The following is a 16,468-nucleotide window of genomic DNA, read 5'->3' as shown; positions in this document are numbered from 1 at the left end:
CAGGCAAAGGACCTTGACCGGACCTCCACCAGAAAGTGACCTAAACCGTACCTGATGGTCTTATAACCAACACCATTGAGTTGGAAATGAAAAATTGGCCATAAAACATGCATCGCACAACCTTAGTAAAGTTGGGGTCATGTGGTGAACTGGTGACCCTTGGTGTGACCTAACCTGTGACCTGACCTGGTATGACCAGTGACCTCTAATAGCAACATATGTACTAGAAAACTGATGCCCTATCGCTGACTTTCGACAAAATGCGTTTTACTCGGTGTTATAGCGCTTTCCCTAGAAGACCCGTGAACGGTGAAACATTTTATCTTTGACCTGACCTGTGACGTCATCGGTGACCCCGAGGTCAATGAAATTTGGTTTTCTTCGACAAATTTGACAGCTGGCTATCGAACACAGTTTGAATTTTCCGGATCCGTCCAGTTGTTTCGGAGATAGGGGGAGCAAAAAAAATGCCCCCCCCCCCCCCACCGCGTGGAAGGTGGCCGGGAGGCCCACCGCCTGCTGGGATATCACGGAGGTCAGCGTGTGAATATGCGAGGTCAATAATCATGGTTGACCTTAGAAAGTTCAATATACAATGTAAAGATTCATGACTTGTCAAAATCTGACATAAATCAAAATCTGACAAACGGAATAGTTTCGTTCTTGCCGATGACAAGAATGCCGGGCCGCAGCGTCGAAGACCGCCGCTCTGGATCCGCCAGTATCCCCCCCCCCCCCGCTGGCCCCCTCGGCTGCCTTTTGCTGTGGGGGGGGGGGCATTTGAATTGGGACGCCCCTGGAATCTGGATCCACCGCTAGTCACCGGCCCGATGCCAACGAAACGCGGGACTGTTGTGTTGTTCGGGGTGGGCGAGGAAAACTTTCAAAAGAAAGCTACCTCGAGACTTTCCTTCAAAAGAAGAAAAATTGTGGCTACCAAATCGACTTTTAGACTCCGATTTTAGCTTATCAGCTAAAAAACAAACGATTGGAAAGCATTTGTGCGCAAATTTATCTATAGAAATATACTTGATAAAATAGGGTTAAATGTCAATTCATTTTATTTTTCTAAGATTTTTATCCTATTCGGCTTTTACGGCTTTTACAACTCTTTTTGCGAGTCAAAACTGGCGCCTTCTCTATCAACTTTCCTTCCGGTGCCGCTGTTGACGGCCAAGAAGGCGTGTGATTTCATCTGGGTCATCGCAAGATTTATTCTTGAAAACTTAATGCATTTTAACAATTGTGATTTCCTTCTCATTTTCAAAGCTATTTTCTTCGTGAACTGCTACTGATTCCATGTCAGCATAGCTCTTGCGACCAGTCTTCAATTTATTTTTCGTCCCAGCGAAACTGATTGCTCTGCAAAATGGCGCAGTGTCACAATCCTCGCGGAATTTTGAGGTTTGTATTTGGTGGTTGGGAATTGGTTGGGAACTTGTTTTACAAATTTTATTTAGTCTGCAAATTCATACTGTGAGAATTGCACAACGATATGGATTGCAGTTCATCGCGGATTGAAGATGTGTAGTTACGCGGGTGGCTTTTCGCGATAGGTAGGTATGCGCATTGCGCAATGCGTAAACCGTGGCCGAGGGCTTCTTCATGTCGCTTCATTAAACTATTTAGGTGGTTCTAAGAATATCTGTACCTGGATTCGTTACATGCCTAGTTGATAAAAAGAAAGGTGAAATAGTTCCGCAATGCATCCCTATTCCCTGCTCAGTGCTCCCCCCGCCGGCCGCCACCCCCCCCCCCCTCTTACGGGTAATTGACCCCGGAAGGCCCGTAGTTCAGAGGCAAAGCCCAAAAGGCCCCTGATGTGTCAAACGCTCTCATAAACCCCGTTACAGTTACTGATAATCACCAATGTGTCCTGCGATGAGTTATAATCACCTTACGCGTTGTCGAAAACTCACCGACCAACAGCTTTGTTTTTGGGTCACCTTACCGTCCGTAGTTTTCAGTCCTATCTGTGAGAATCTTGGGTCACTTCCCCGTACAAATTACAAAGCTGGGCGAGGAAGGCCAGAGTGGCCTTTGCCGATGATTGTGTAGTGTGCAAGCCTTGATCAGCGATGGGGATTTCGGTATCCGGGGCTAAAGCCTAAATGTTCCCTTATTATTTGAGGACGGTGGAGCCCTAGTCCCTAGGCGCCAAGATCCGCCCCTGAGACTAATATTGCCCCGGTGGCTAGCAACCATTATTTGTTTGTATTTTTTTTCAACACGAAATGTGCAACATGTTGTACCCGACGGTTGTTACATTTTGTACCGCTATTTCATCGTTTCCTCCATCTTTCTAGTCTGTCTTGTCTAGTGATGTCAATTACAGAAAATCGGAATACCGATACTAAACCAAATACCAACCAAAACCGTGTGGAAATACCGAAACCGAACCAACTTTGAAAGATGAGGGAAATACCAACTTTTTACCAATTTCTTCATTAGTAAGGGTTCATAATACCAACAAAATACCAAACACATTAGGATTGAAATACCAAATACCAAGTTGGTATCGGTTTGGTATCGGTATAACAAAAAGTTGGTATCCGATTGGCATCTCTAGTCTTGTCCTCCCCTCCCCCTGTTGCCACGCCCTCCCCCATGGTCCTCCGATACGCGAGGGCGCCGCCCCTCGCGCAGCCTCGTGCCTGTGCATGGTGGCGGCGCCTAGCGGTCGATCGGTGAACTAACTTCCTGTGACGTCACGCCCCCTAGCCGGCGTCCGTGCGTTGAGCCCGGGGACCGGCCTCACTTGCGTCCGGGAACCGAGCAGGTAGCGTTCGTGTCTGGAGGGTGGGGCTTCAGAGAGGGTGGGTGGGGCTCTAAAGGGTCCAGAGGTCATTCGAGAGGGGCTCCGGTGATAGTTTAATTGTTTCTGCCAAATCATTGAGGTAGGCTGAACACTGAATAGGGAACAAATTTTCGTTAGGGCTGAATAATTTTAACTGGAATGGGCGTTGGCTTTGTAGAAATAAGCAGTGAAAAATAATGGAGTTGGGGATTTGATAACTGGGCAGAAATGGCCTCAGTCTCCTTTGCCCTGCCTGTCGGGGTTTCACGGAGTAGGTACTAGATCCCTCTTTCAGTCGGGATTTGAGCGTGCCACCCCCTCTCCCTAGTTTGTATTCCCGTTCACAATTATTGTGCTGTAAGTTGAAACCTCTGTAAATGAGGCACCAGTCGGTATTTTATTATAGCCCGCTCGCTGCGCTGTCTGCGCTGGTCGTCTGCGCGTGGTTGGCGCTCCGGCCCGATCGAAGGCGATCCCGACCTTGACCTCTATCGAGCCCCGCCCGCGGCGGTAGAAGCCTCGGTTCTTCCTCTCTGCCGGTCCGAGTAGCGTATCTGTCCTTTACCGGCGGCGTCCCGCCCCTGCGGCCGTCACTAGCCAGGTACGCCCGTGACTGCTGACGTGGCGGACACCGCACGCCGTCACGTAGTTGCATCAGACGAAGTTCCCGACCGTTTTCCCCATCCGAGCGTCCGCCCGCCCGCCGCCCGGCGCTGTTGACGGGCAGGGGCGGATCGGCCGCGGCCGCCACCGTTGCCATGGCAACTAACCGGGCGCTCGTCGGATGCCGATGACTTTTGCATGGAATGGTTTTGTAGTTTTCCACTGTTGAAATGGAGGAGTCCTGTTTATTATGTTGGAAATTTACTGGTCAATGGAGGCTGTCCGCAACGTTGCGGAGCTGTTGAGCTTAGGCCTTAGACTGATGTGTTCAATGTTTCACGCTGTTAAAAACTCGTGATGTCTGTGTCTTGTGCATTTTGTCTTTTCCTACAATTATTGCACAGTGTATCCCTCTGTAATTTCTGTAACAAGCTTCTGTTTTCTCCTCTAGCCACGCCTTCGCCCCCCCCCCCCCCCGTTTTACTCTATTTTATCAGCCGATCTAACCTAACTTCTCGCCCGCTGTTTCCAGCCTGCAGAGCACGCAGAGCCCGCCCAAAGACTCCAAGTCCGCCGCCAAATCGTCCAACATGGTCGACGCCGCCACCATGCAGAAGCTGGACGCCGGCTTCCAGAAGCTGCAGGCTGCCACCGACTGCAAGTCGCTGCTGAAGAAGTACCTCACCAAGGAGGTCTACGACAGCCTCAAGAACAAGAAGACCTCGTTCGGCTCGACCCTGCTCGATGTCATCCAGTCCGGTGAGTCTTCTGGGGGAGAGGTCACGTGGTGTGGGTGAGGGTGGGGTCAGAGGTCACGTGGTGCTACTGCCGCGGGGCTTGAGGTCACAATATGGTCCAGTTACCGTCGTAATGTAATGCAAAGCTTATAGGCTTCGGCTAAATCCGCGACTGAAGGGATTTGAGGCTCAAATTCGTATTCTAGTTCGGCGTACTTTTGTTGGATTATTTTGCTGCTTCTCGACCACTCGCTTCAAAAGTCGTCTCCATCGGCTATCGCAGCTCGAAGATTTTGTGTGGTCCAGGCTTTCCACTACCAGAACTGTTCAGTGGTGACGTTCGCTTTGTATATTTTCGCTCCTGTGATTGACCGTTGGTATACGATCAGTCAACTCCCTGACGTCATCTAAAGCCAGCGTTGACAGACATTGCATTGTCATCTCGCCCAAGAGATGGTCACTGTTTAGTTAGAGCCTCTCGCTCCTTTAACTCTTGACGTTCAGCATTCTGTCGAAGTTGATCGTTGTTTAGCGGTGTATTGATGGGTATCTCCCGTTGCTATTTCTGATGCAATGGGTCCATGCCTTGGAGCCTGATATTACTGTAAGATAGCGCCCAGTTTGGCTGTTTGACGAATGCTGTGAACGGTACGGCTAACGGTATCTCCAGATGAAGACCGGTCGAGGGGTGCCCCAATGACAGACTAAACTCAGTGCCGAGGGGCCGTCCCATGACCCATGGCGGGTCAAACATTTCGTGGAAGTATTCTTTTTCTGTGGCGATATTGTTTCCATGGTTCATGTGTTTGTAAACCAACTTCACAAGGCTTCAGTCTCTGTCCTCCAGAAGCTGTCGTAATAGCACACAGCGCGCATTGTAGCCTTCCTTCAGAGACCGCCGTCCGCTCTTCCGCCGTTGTGTGCGACTGGGCTCTCGCCGGTACAAAGTCCACACTCGTGACTGGCCCGGCGGGCCCCATTCACTCGAGCCCATCCGGCCGGCCCGCGCTCACTGCTCGGAGCAGTGGCGGCTCTGCGTGGCAAAAACGCTGCCGCCTTGGCCAACTCCCACTGAATCAATGTGGGAACTTTGGGATGAATTATATGGATCTGTGGGTTGAATTTCAATGACTTACGTTTGTACAGATATGTATGGCTTCATCAGGCTGACAAAATGTCATCCATTTGTTGAAATTGTCTACTCAAAATGATTCTAATTCACGGCTTATAAAGCTATTCGGCTGATAATACCACTGGGAGTATAGCTTCTCAGACTCTCTAGAGGCTTCGTGCTTACAGAATAGATATTCTCTAACAAACTACTGGAAGAGCTGCATAGGGCATAATGCCATGCGATTTGTGTCTGCCTCGGCTACCACCCCACACCAAGCCCCCCCCCCCCTGTCCACGTCACGGCCGCTCAGCGGGGGGCGTGGCCCGCCTCGGGCTGACCCCCGGGGCGTGATAGGCGGTGTTTATTTATCGGACCACACCCGACAGTGTATACCGCGGCGGCAAACGTTGATGCCAGACTCTGCAATGTGTCTGATCGGGCGCTGTGGTGGAAGATAGGGGACGGCCTGGCGGCGCTCTGGTGCTGCCAACAGTTTGATGTGAATATTGAAAGTTGGTTGGTGACCTTGCTGGACGTAAGGGCTAGTGATGTCTCAAATGTTCAATGGATACTGCTGAATTTGGTAGATTCGTTGCATGTTACGGCTGGTGCTTTTTCATTCAGTCATCAGGCATTGAAAAGCTTGCTTGCGCCTCGTGCTGCATCAGTTTCCAGTTTTCTCCGCTAGTAAACGCTTGAAAATGTGAACTTCCGCGCTGAGACTCCTCGCCGGTTGCCTAATTGACTCGCAGCATTTGAACTACGGGACCGGTTAACTTTCCCCGGTCGTGACAAACATCCACAAAACATCTCCGGTTGAGGCAGCGTTTTAGTTCGGTTCAGCCTTGGTGTTGATCCCACAACAGTGCATTCCAGTCAGCCTTTGGAAAGCCGCCTACACGACCGAGCATGGCCTTGAGACCTGATTTCAGCCTCACGTCATTTTTGCTGTACGTGCCTTTGTTTTGTTGTCAGCTCTGATTCGCACCTGGCCTGTTCGGTCAGTTAATTTCCGTTCTGGGTTAGGCTCTTTAATGGCCTAACACTTCCGACATACGATTCTCGCTCTTTCCCTTCCGCTCACAATGTCCGTGATTGCACGGTCCCACACTGACCTCCGCCTCCGGCTCTGGAGCTGGAAATATCTGCAGTGAGAATCCGTTTGATGCTGCCGCTGGGGCGCCGCTCGCCTATCGTGTGGTCCCGGCCGGGGGCTGAGCCTGGGTCGATGAGCTCTGACGTCAAAGGCAGCTCAGTGGTCAGGCCAGGGCCCGGCTGCCGGCCCTGGTCCTTGCTGGCTGAGCCGCGCAGTAACAGGAGGAATCTCGACAAAGTAGAAATGAGGCGCAGGCCATGTCCGTGGCTTGGCCGAAACGAAATTATGGGCTTGATATGACAAGGATGATAAGGTTTAATTTCAGTTTGAATTTGTATCGTGGAATAATTTGGTATGCAGCTCTGAGCTCGGCGCAGGAAAATTGCGAAATCGATGAATTGAAGGGTCTCTTGATTTCAACAAGGATTGTTTGTTGTAGATGAGATTAAAAAAAGTAAACAAGATAACGCAGGGTTTGGTGTTTGTTTATTTTTTCAAATAAACAAACATAAACAAACTGTTCACGAACAAATGTGTTCGCGAACAAGTGACGTCATCGGTCAAATTTTGGTAAACAAACAACGAACAGTTCGCGAACGTTCATGAACTGTTCGCGAACACCATAAAGAGGGGGTAGATAAGACCCCCTCCCTAGTCATTTCGCTCCTAATTGAGATAGAACCTTGCGGAAAAAGCCAGCGTGTGCGTCTTTACGAACCAAAGAGATTGGTATCTGATTTCAATGTCTTGCACCAACCGGTGACCCCTGGAGGTCAGGTCAAGTGTCATAAATTAGGGGTTTGGTTTTTGGTAAATAACTTCGCCACAAATGGGGGTAGAGCCGCGATTGTGGCACCATCGTGCTCGTCGTGGCCAGGCGCGTCGAATGATATACTTTTTGTTTGGATTAGGTCTTTTTAGGATGTTGACCTCAGGTCAAGGTCAGGTCAAAGCCACTCGGGTCACAAAGCTGCATGGAGGATGTCATGCTGCATATCATTCGATGTGGCAGTTCTTTCTGAGTTAAGTGATGGCTCAACCGACTCGCTAGCTCAATTTGATCGGAAGTTATTAGCGAAAAGCTCCTTACTGCACCAAACAACCTTAGTAGCGTCTTATATGACGTCATGCAAGGTCTTAAATGCACAATTTAAGCCTCATGCGTTGCAAGAATAATTATGAATCACGATTCCATGTGCTTGAGATATGACTGGTGCATTTTTCACATGTAAAACATGTCTGCAGTCGTGTATGCACCGTATGATAACAATTGCTAGAAAGATATAAGAAATGATGACTTGTTCATGAACGTTCATGAACGTTCACGAACTGTTCGTGAACAGAGAATCGTTGGTGAACATGTGACCTGGAATGCTAAAATTCGTAAACTATCAAATAAACAAACAAACATTGTTCACGAACTGTTCATGAACAAATATACAAACATCAAACCCTGAGATAACGTGAACGTTAAGTCAAACAGTCGTTGGTGCATTCATGGCGTGGTCAGTCAATCAAATGTATAGATACTGTATCGCTTTTTAGTTATCAAATATTGGGACAGCGCCTCTTTGGATTTCACAACGTGAGCGTTATATTCATTGACCACCCGACTCTGTCATTATGCCGTAAATTGTACCAGATTTTCCATTTGCTTGCCACTGAATAGGTACCCAAATTTGGTCCGAAGCGTCCGGCGGTTCGCGTGGCAACAGCGGTCCAAACTGGCTTACCTCGCCCCCCTCCCCCTCCCCCCCGCTCCCCTGCTGGAACAAAAAGCGCTCCCCTCCCTCGCGGCCGTTGGCACCCTCCCTTCCGCGTGACGTGGCGTGAAACTGAAGCAGTTTGAAGGGCAAAAACTCCCCTCCATCCACCCTCCTTGTGCAGCGAAGTTCGCCGAAACTGTTTGAATCACCAACGGTTCTAAGGGCGGCGTCCCACCCGTAGTCTCTTCCCTGCTGAGTGCTGCTCCCTTGTCCCGCTGGTGGGACGCAAATCACGACTTCCCACTGTTCGCTGGGGCGCCCGCCGGTCCCAGTATTTGTTCATGGTGGCTGGGACGTGATGAACGGAGATATGGAACAAATTGTGCTCTGGTGGGAGGAGAGCAGACTGGAACAAATTGTGCTCTGGTGGGAGGAGAGCAGACTATGTAATACCGATCCTGCGGACCGGTAATTGGTTGGGAACGAATAATGGTTTAGGGTGTCTCATGCCGTTCGCTAATCACATGCATTACCTTTGGCTGTTGATGGCCGTCTGCACCCGACTCGTATAACCGCTCGTGTCCTGAGCGGTAACAATACGGGCCGACGACGAATGATGCTAGGATGCGTTACCTAATAATAGTAAGAATAATAATAACAATAATAAAAAATAATAATAATAGTCATCATCATCATCAACGTAACAATAAATTGGGGATGGAGGGTGGGTTACTTTTCCGTTCTCGCCGTCTGTCACTCCGACGCGTTCTCTACACCCTCCTTCACCTCCGCGCTCGCGTCGCCGACTGTGTCACCCCTCGTGTTTCCTCTCTCTCTCCCCTCCCCTCCGCTCCATCCCCTCTGTTTGTCGTGCGCTATCTCGGCGCGGCCCGGCCCAGCGCCCCTGTCCCGTCTCAGGCCACCTCGCTCGCCGCGCCGGCCTCCTCTTGTCGCCGCCCGCCGTCTACCGCCCATGTTCTTTTCGATTGCTCGTTCTGTGTCGCCCCCGTCTGCTCACTTTAATCGAGCCCCTAATCGACGATAGGCTGTCCCTATCCCTGATTAGGGTGTCTCATGCCGTTCGCTAATCACATGCATTACCTTTGGCTGTTGATGGCCGTCTGCACCCGACTCGTATAACCGCTCGTGTCCTGAGCGGTAACAATACGCCAAACACGCCAACGGAGCAGAATGTATAAACGGATATACAGAAAAGGCGTGTATTCTCGACTAGGCAAAACAACATTCCAGGCAGGAGGCTGGTGGGGACATGCGCCCCGTTACACAGCAGGGGTCAGCACTCTAGAGCTGAAAGCCTGTTAGCCAATGGGCGCCGGCGACAGGGTCTGCCAAGTACGAGCGCAGCGTGCACGGCAACGGGACCGGTCGTTGCGATGCATGGGGGCGCAATCGCCGGAAACGCGCAACGTCATTCCGGCTGAGCGCATCCGCCGCTCCGTTCTGTTTTGTGGCGACGTACGCGATGTCGATAATGAACTTCTTGTATGCTGTCCAGAATAGGAGCTGGCGGATCAAAGACATTATCTGTGCATTCCCGGACCATCCCCTACCCCACACTCCTATGACGCCCATATTGTCTGAGTAAATGCGCACCCGTTTTCCTCCCCAGTTGTCTCCCCATACGAGGCATGCGATCATGACCGGGATGAGTTCGAGCCACGTCATGGACAGAGAGGTCGCCTGTTTGATCTCGTCGGGCCATTCCGCTGACCACCATTCGCCGCCCTGACACGCCCCCATCCCCCAGCGCGAGCTGTCCGTGTGTAAGGTCACGGTAGCGGTCTCCACTTCTGCAGGTGGCACCATAGGGAAGCTGCCGTTCCAGAGCGGCAGGTAGCAACGCCACCAGTCCAGGTCAGCCCGGATCGCTGCATTGACGCGTATGCGTTTCTGCAAGCCGTTCACAGCATAAGCTGCATCTAGTAATCGCCGTGTGAATGCGCGCCCGGGCGGCACGCATTTGCTGGCCTGCATAAGTTTTCCCACTAACGACAGTAACTCCCGCTGTGTGCATTTCCGGCGGCCCGCCAGCGCTCCGAGCGCCTGATGGAGGTCGGCCACTTTCCGATCTGGCAGGGCAACCGTCATGCGGTCCGTGTCGAGCACGACGCCCAACAGCTCCATGCGATTGGACGGAGGCAGACACTTGTCACTCGCCAACGGCACATTTAACTCGCGACACAAAGTCAGTATCTTGTCATACGTTTCTGCCGCGTCCGCTGAAAACGCGGGTCCGACACCGAAAAAATCGTCCAGGTAGTGTCGCACAAATACACCGCCAGCGTTCGCCTGAAATAACTTTTCCAGGCAGTCTGCAAAGTCATTGAACAGCCGTGGGCTGCTGCGACCGCCGAAGGGCAGACATACCTGGTAATACAGCGCATTTGACCATTGAAACCCTAACAGTCGCCACTGATCTGGCCGCACCGGTATTAACTTAAACGCGTTTTTAATGTCCGCCTTGAATAATTGGGCATTTTTGCCCCCGACTAAATAAATGAGCCGTATAGCCTCGTCGATTGAGGTGTACACCACTCGGAACTCCGCTGGATCGATCCCCTCGTTCACAGCACTGCCCACTGGCTGGGATAGGTCCAGTATGAGGCGCACGTCCCCGTTTGGCTTGTCCCGAGCACTCAATGGGTTCACCGTGAAATTTTCGAACGGCGGTGATGCAAATGGGCCTCGGGTGCACCCCGTTTGCACTTCTCGTTCTATCGCGGCGGACACTCCCATCACTCGCGAGGTGGCCGAGCGGTTGTTGGTTGTGAACCGTCCGTGGCTTGGTCCGCAGTAGCCAATGTCCGCTCCCTCCCGGAACCGCCGTACCACTAGGTCCCCGACCTCTCTCCGTATGTTTGGACAATCACTGAACAAACGTTCAAGGCGCTCGACGTTCACGCCCGTATCAGCAGGGACGGGCCTGTCGTCCACACTGCCCCCTCGCCGACTATAATCGCGGACCGAACCATGGCCGGCCCCGCTGTGCGTCGCCCTGCTGGTCAGCGGCCGTCCACCCGGCGGTGCCTCGGGGTGAAAAGGCGGCATGGAAGGCGGTCGCGTGCTGGGTCGAATTGCACGTCTGGCATGGCGGGTGGATGCGACCCGTGCGACACGGCGTGGTGCACTTGTTCCGGCGCACGTGCTGAAAGCACACCTCTTTGTGATTCGTCCCCGCTCGCTCTGCTGTTGTAGCTGTTGAAGCTACACGTGTAGGCCAGAACTGATCGAGATCTAGGGTTGTCAGGAAATCCCGGGGACGCAGCGCCATTGCCTGCCTCGCCCTGCTGTCCGCCGTCTGGACGTCTCTCAGGGAGCGGCCGGCGCTCCGGCTGATCAGCCACGTCAGGTAGCTCGTCGCTTGTAGCCCACACTGTGGGAAGTAGTATGTGGTATGCGTGACGATCGCTGCCACTCGACCGATGTATTCTAGTACATTGTTGGGACTTGGTTCGACCGGATCGGCCGCATCACGCACCGCCACGTAATTCCGCCGATTCCGCAGCTGCCTCGCTGCCTTGGTTGTGACTGCCGGCAAGCGCAGATCGGCCGGCGCCGCTCCTCCCCGCGCCCGCAGCGGCGTCATGCGATATTCCTCCCGTCTGTCTGCCGTGTCATCATCTTCCGATGACTCCGACGATGACGACTGGTCACGGCGCCGTTTACGCCGGGGCGGGCTGACACTGCGGTTAGATCGGCGGCGACTGCGCTCCCGGCCGTCGTGGTCCTGCCACGGCCGAGCCGGCGGCGCCACCGCTGGACCGCCGGCGACTCCAGCGGGAGGAGGCGGCGGCCGGTTGGCAGTGGCGTGCATGTACACCGTGTGTTCACCGCCTGTTCCTGGTCCCGTGCCCTGCCATGCCTGCTCCCCTCCATATCCGGTCGGTCCCCGGTCACCGCCGGCTCCGGTCCACGCATATGTCGTTGGTGCAGGCGCCTGTGGCTGCGCAGCCACGTGTCCTGTTGCGTGGCCCGGCGTGGCGGGCGCTGGAGCCGCCATATTATGTGCCGGATGTGGTGTGCCGTCCATTGGTGGTCGCCATAATCCTTGTGGTGGGGCCATTCCCCCGGCGAGGGCGCAGTCCAATTCGGCGCGGAGCCGAGCGTCTATGTGCGCCTGTTCGCCGCTGGCCGCACTAAGCGGCCGTGGTTCTGTGCACACAGACGGGTAAACATCGTTAACGTTTCGTATATCTCCTTATATGGGCACCGCCGGTACCCTAGTGTCCCGCCGGCCGGCCGCCCTCCCCCCCCCCCGTCTCCCATGACGGCGCTGCGTCCATTTGTCCTCCCTGACTGCGTGAGGGGTTATCCTGTGCAAATAACTCCCGACCGACTGCTGGAGTCGTGGGTCCCTTCCCAGTGTTATCGGACAAAAGGTCAACCACTTGGCCCCACAGAGGTGACCCCTGCGTCCCTCCCGCGCCTTCCCCTCCCCCTCGTGAACTGGCGTTGGTTTTACACGCCGCGACGCCCGGCGGCGGTGACGTAACGGCTCTATTACTGCTGACGGCCGAGTGTTGGCCGCCCGACCGGTGGGCGCGTGCAGCGGAATGGGTGGGGGTAGCCCCGTCCGCGAAAACACAGCTGGCACTCCCCGGCGGCCATCACGGCGACAATGCTTTGATGTGTGCATTTGTTCTGGTGACGTCACCCGGCACCCAACGAATAGCGTCATTGGCTTCATCATAGTCAGGCGGGGCGCCGTGTCGATATGGTTTAGGCATACCTGACGAACAGCGAATTTAACTGACAACATGATTCATGCATGTTGAATCGCCGCATCAGTACGGTTCAGGCGGACCGGGCGCATAGATGAGCCCACATGGTTCAGGCATGTGTGACTTGGCGCTGCATCGATATGGTTCAGGCATATCTGACGAACAGCGACTTTTATTCTGTCAACATGAATCAGGCATGTTGCATTGCCGCACCGATACGGTGCAGTCGTACCCGGTGCATAGACGAGCCCACATGGTTCAGGCATGTGTGGCTAGGCGCTGCGTCGCTATGGTTCAGGCATCTCTGACGAACCGCGAGTTTACTGTGTCAACATGAGTTATGCATGTTGCATTGCCGTACCGATACGGGGTAGTCGTACCCGGCGCATGAATGAGCCCACATGGTTCAGTCATGTGTGTCTTGGCGCTGCGTCGATATGGGTCAGGCATATCAGACGAACAGCGAGTTTTAATGTGTCAACATGATTAATGCATGTTGCATTGCCGCACCGATACGGTGCAGGCGTACCCGGCGCATAAATGAACCCACATGGTTCATGCAAGTGTGGCTTGGCGCTGCGTCGATATCGTTCAAGCATATTTGACGAACAGCAAGTTTTAATGTGTCAACATGATTATTGCATGTTGCATTGCCGCACCGATACGGTGCAGGCGTACCCGGCGCATAAATGAGCCCACATGGTTCAGGGACAGGCATGTGTGGCTTGAAACTGCGTCGATATGGTTCAGGCATATCTGACGCACAGCGAGTTTTACTCTGTCAACATGATTCATGCATGTTGCATTGCCGCACCGATACGGTGCAGGCGTACCCGGCGCATAAATGAGCCCACATGGTTCAGGCATGTGTGGCTTGGCGCTGCGTCGATATTGTTCATGCATATCTGACGTACAGCGAGTTTTACTGTGTCAACATGATTCATGCATGTTGCATTGCCGCACCGATACGGTGCAGGCGTACCCGGCGCATAAATGAGCCCACATGGTTCAGGCATGTGTGGCTTGGCGCTGCGTCGATATGGTTCAGGCATATTCGACGAACAGCGAGTTTTACTGTGTCAACATGATTCATGCATGTTGAATTGCCGCACCGATACGGTGCAGGCGTACCCGGCGCATAAATGAGCCCACATGGTTCAGGCATGTGTGGCTTGGCGCTGCGTCGATATCGTTCAGGCATATTTGACGAACAGCAAGTTTAAATGTGTCAACATGATTAATACATGTTGCATTGCCGCACCGATACGATGCAGGCGTACCCGGCGCATAAATGAGCCCACATGGTTCAGGGACAGGCATGTGTGGCTTGAAACTGCGTCGATATGGTTCAGGCATATCTGACGCACATCGAGTTTTACTCTGTCAACATGAATCAGGCATGTTGCATTGCCGCACCGATACGGTGCAGGCGTACCCGGCGCATAAATGAGCCCACATGGTTCAGTCATGTGTGGCTTGGCGCTGCGTCGATATGGTTCATGCATATCTGACGTACAGCGAGTTTTACTGTGTCAACATGATTCATGCATGTTGCATTGCCGCACCGATACGGTGCAGGCGTACCCGGCGCATAAATGAGCCCACATGGTTCAGGCATGTGTGGCTTGGCGCTGCGTCGATATGGTTCAGGCATATTCGACGAACAGCGAGTTTTACTGTGTCAACATGATTCATGCATGTTGAATTGCCGCACCGATACGGTGCAGGCGTACCCGGCGCATAAATGAGCCCACATGGTTCAGGCATGTGTGGCTTGGCGCTGCGTCGATATGGTTCAGGCATATCTGACGAACAGCGACTTTTACTCTGTCAACATGAATCAGGCATGTTGCATTGCCGCACCGATGTGGTTTTCAGGCGTACCCGGCGCATAAAAGAGCCCACATGGTTCAGGCATGTGTGGCTTGGCGCTGCTTCGATATGGTTCAGTTCAGGCATACCTGACGAACGGCGGGTTTACTGTGTCAACATGGTTCAGGCATGTTGAATTGTTGCACCGATACAGCGCAGGCGTACCCGGCGCATAAAAGGGCCCACATGATTCAGGCATCTGTGGCTGGAAGTACGTCGACGTAGGAGAACCAAAATTCGATGACTTACCGGTCATGTCCGTTCCACGTGTGTCCTGCCCTCAGTCCTCGAACGCTTTCCGCTTAAACACTTTTCCGTTCTCGCCGTCTGTCACTCCGACGCGTTCTCTACACCCTCCTTCACCTCCGCGCTCGCGTCGCCGACTGTGTCACCCCTCGTGTTTCCTCTCTCTCTCCCCTCCCCTCCGCTCCATCCCCTCTGTTTGTCGTGCGCTATCTCGGCGCGGCCCGGCCCAGCGCCCCTGTCCCGTCTCAGGCCACCTCGCTCGCCGCGCCGGCCTCCTCTTGTCGCCGCCCGCCGTCTACCGCCCATGTTCTTTTCGATTGCTCGTTCTGTGTCGCCCCCGTCTGCTCACTTTAATCGAGCCCCTAATCGACGATAGGCTGTCCCTATCCCTGATTGAAATCATCGCTGAAGCTGGTGCAGTGGGTAATGATGCTTTTAACATGTATTTACAATAGCTATTTCTTGTATTGAATTCTATACTTGTGCAAAATGCCGTGTTGGTAAAGATCAAGCGTTCATTTAGCTAAAATTCTTCTGGAAATTGTCATTGCTCATTGCTTCCCCGCCCAGCGTTTTTCAGTGACCAGCGCCCTTTCCCGGTCCGTTCGCCCGTCCTGTGCGGGGCCCTGCCGCCTCCAACGGAGTGGGTTCTGTGCCGTGCTGTTTAAACAAGCGCCAGTCGGTCCGCCCCTTCCGGGTACCGTCACTGACGCCACGGCGACGAGTGACGGCTGTGGTGACTATTCCTGGTGGGACGGCACTCTAGTGCTGTAGCTCTGTAGAACTAGGGGTTCTACTAGAACTTGTGGAACCTATAGTTCTACTAGTTAGGTGCTATTTACTAGTAGAACTAGGGAATGCCGTTCTACCTACCCGTCGTAGGTTGCGACTCTGGGTAGTACGGCCGTAGAAACGTGGAAGGGATCTGATGTTGAGCCACGCTGTGGTGTCATAGAAGGGCTTCCCGTGCTGACAGGCATTTGTGGGCTTCAGGGCAGCCCGTCACCACCACTGGACTCTACGTTACGGCCCAGTGCATCACTGCACGCCACCGCCGCGCTGATCCGTCGGTTCTTTACCCCCATCGCTGCGAACGGCACGTCATACCGCCCATGTGGCGCCGCGCCTGGCTCGCTCGGTTCACCGACCTCGTCGCTGGCGCCCGGTCGCGTCTGCGTTTTTACCGCTGAACGGCGGAGGCTTTTTGGCGGCGATGTTGTCGCTCTAGCTGGCTGGCTGGTGGATCGGTGCGCCACACGCCTCCCTCCCTCTCTGCGTCGCGTTTTTGCTCCGACAGCCGCCATCACTGCGAGGAATGGGAGCGTGTCTGGGTAGCAACAGACGCTGATGGCGGAGGGCCGTCGGCCCCTGCTGCGAACTGAGGACTGAAAGTGTCTTGGCTGACAAATCAACTGGCGCCAACTACGGAGTATTGTAATGAGACTGGTCGAATCATTTTCACGATAGATGCATTGGCTTTGGTCTTGCTCGTCTAAGGTTTCTCACGATTGCTTTTCCACGAATTCATTATAATCGTGCCCAGTCGCGAAGTGTC

At 53.4% G+C, this 16,468-nt stretch overlaps 1 protein-coding gene across 5 annotated transcripts in view; it reads left to right on the top strand.

Moving 5' to 3' along the window:
• The window catches only part of LOC122372314 (arginine kinase Scy p 2.0101-like), a 34,419-nt gene that overhangs the window by 12,941 nt on the left and 5,010 nt on the right, over nucleotides 1–16,468 (top strand). For 2 of the 5 annotated variants that reach the window (XM_043349378.1, XM_043349379.1), the window contains exon 2: nucleotides 3,933–4,159. In XM_043349378.1, the coding sequence (XP_043205313.1) occupies nucleotides 3,933–4,159 (227 nt within the window). Of the gene's footprint in view, nucleotides 1–659; nucleotides 1,405–2,649; nucleotides 2,785–3,932; nucleotides 4,160–16,468 lie in introns of those variants that run through there. The other 3 variants (XM_043349380.1, XM_043349382.1, XM_043349381.1) reach the window with 3 other exon arrangements.

Source organism: Amphibalanus amphitrite, unplaced genomic scaffold (genome assembly GCF_019059575.1).
Source record: "Amphibalanus amphitrite isolate SeventyFive unplaced genomic scaffold, NRLGWU_Aamphi_draft 001344F_arrow, whole genome shotgun sequence".
Taxonomy (NCBI): Eukaryota; Metazoa; Arthropoda; class Thecostraca; order Balanomorpha; family Balanidae; genus Amphibalanus; species Amphibalanus amphitrite.
Note: the sequence above shows the minus strand (reverse complement) of the source record. Positions and strands in the feature narration are given on the sequence as shown.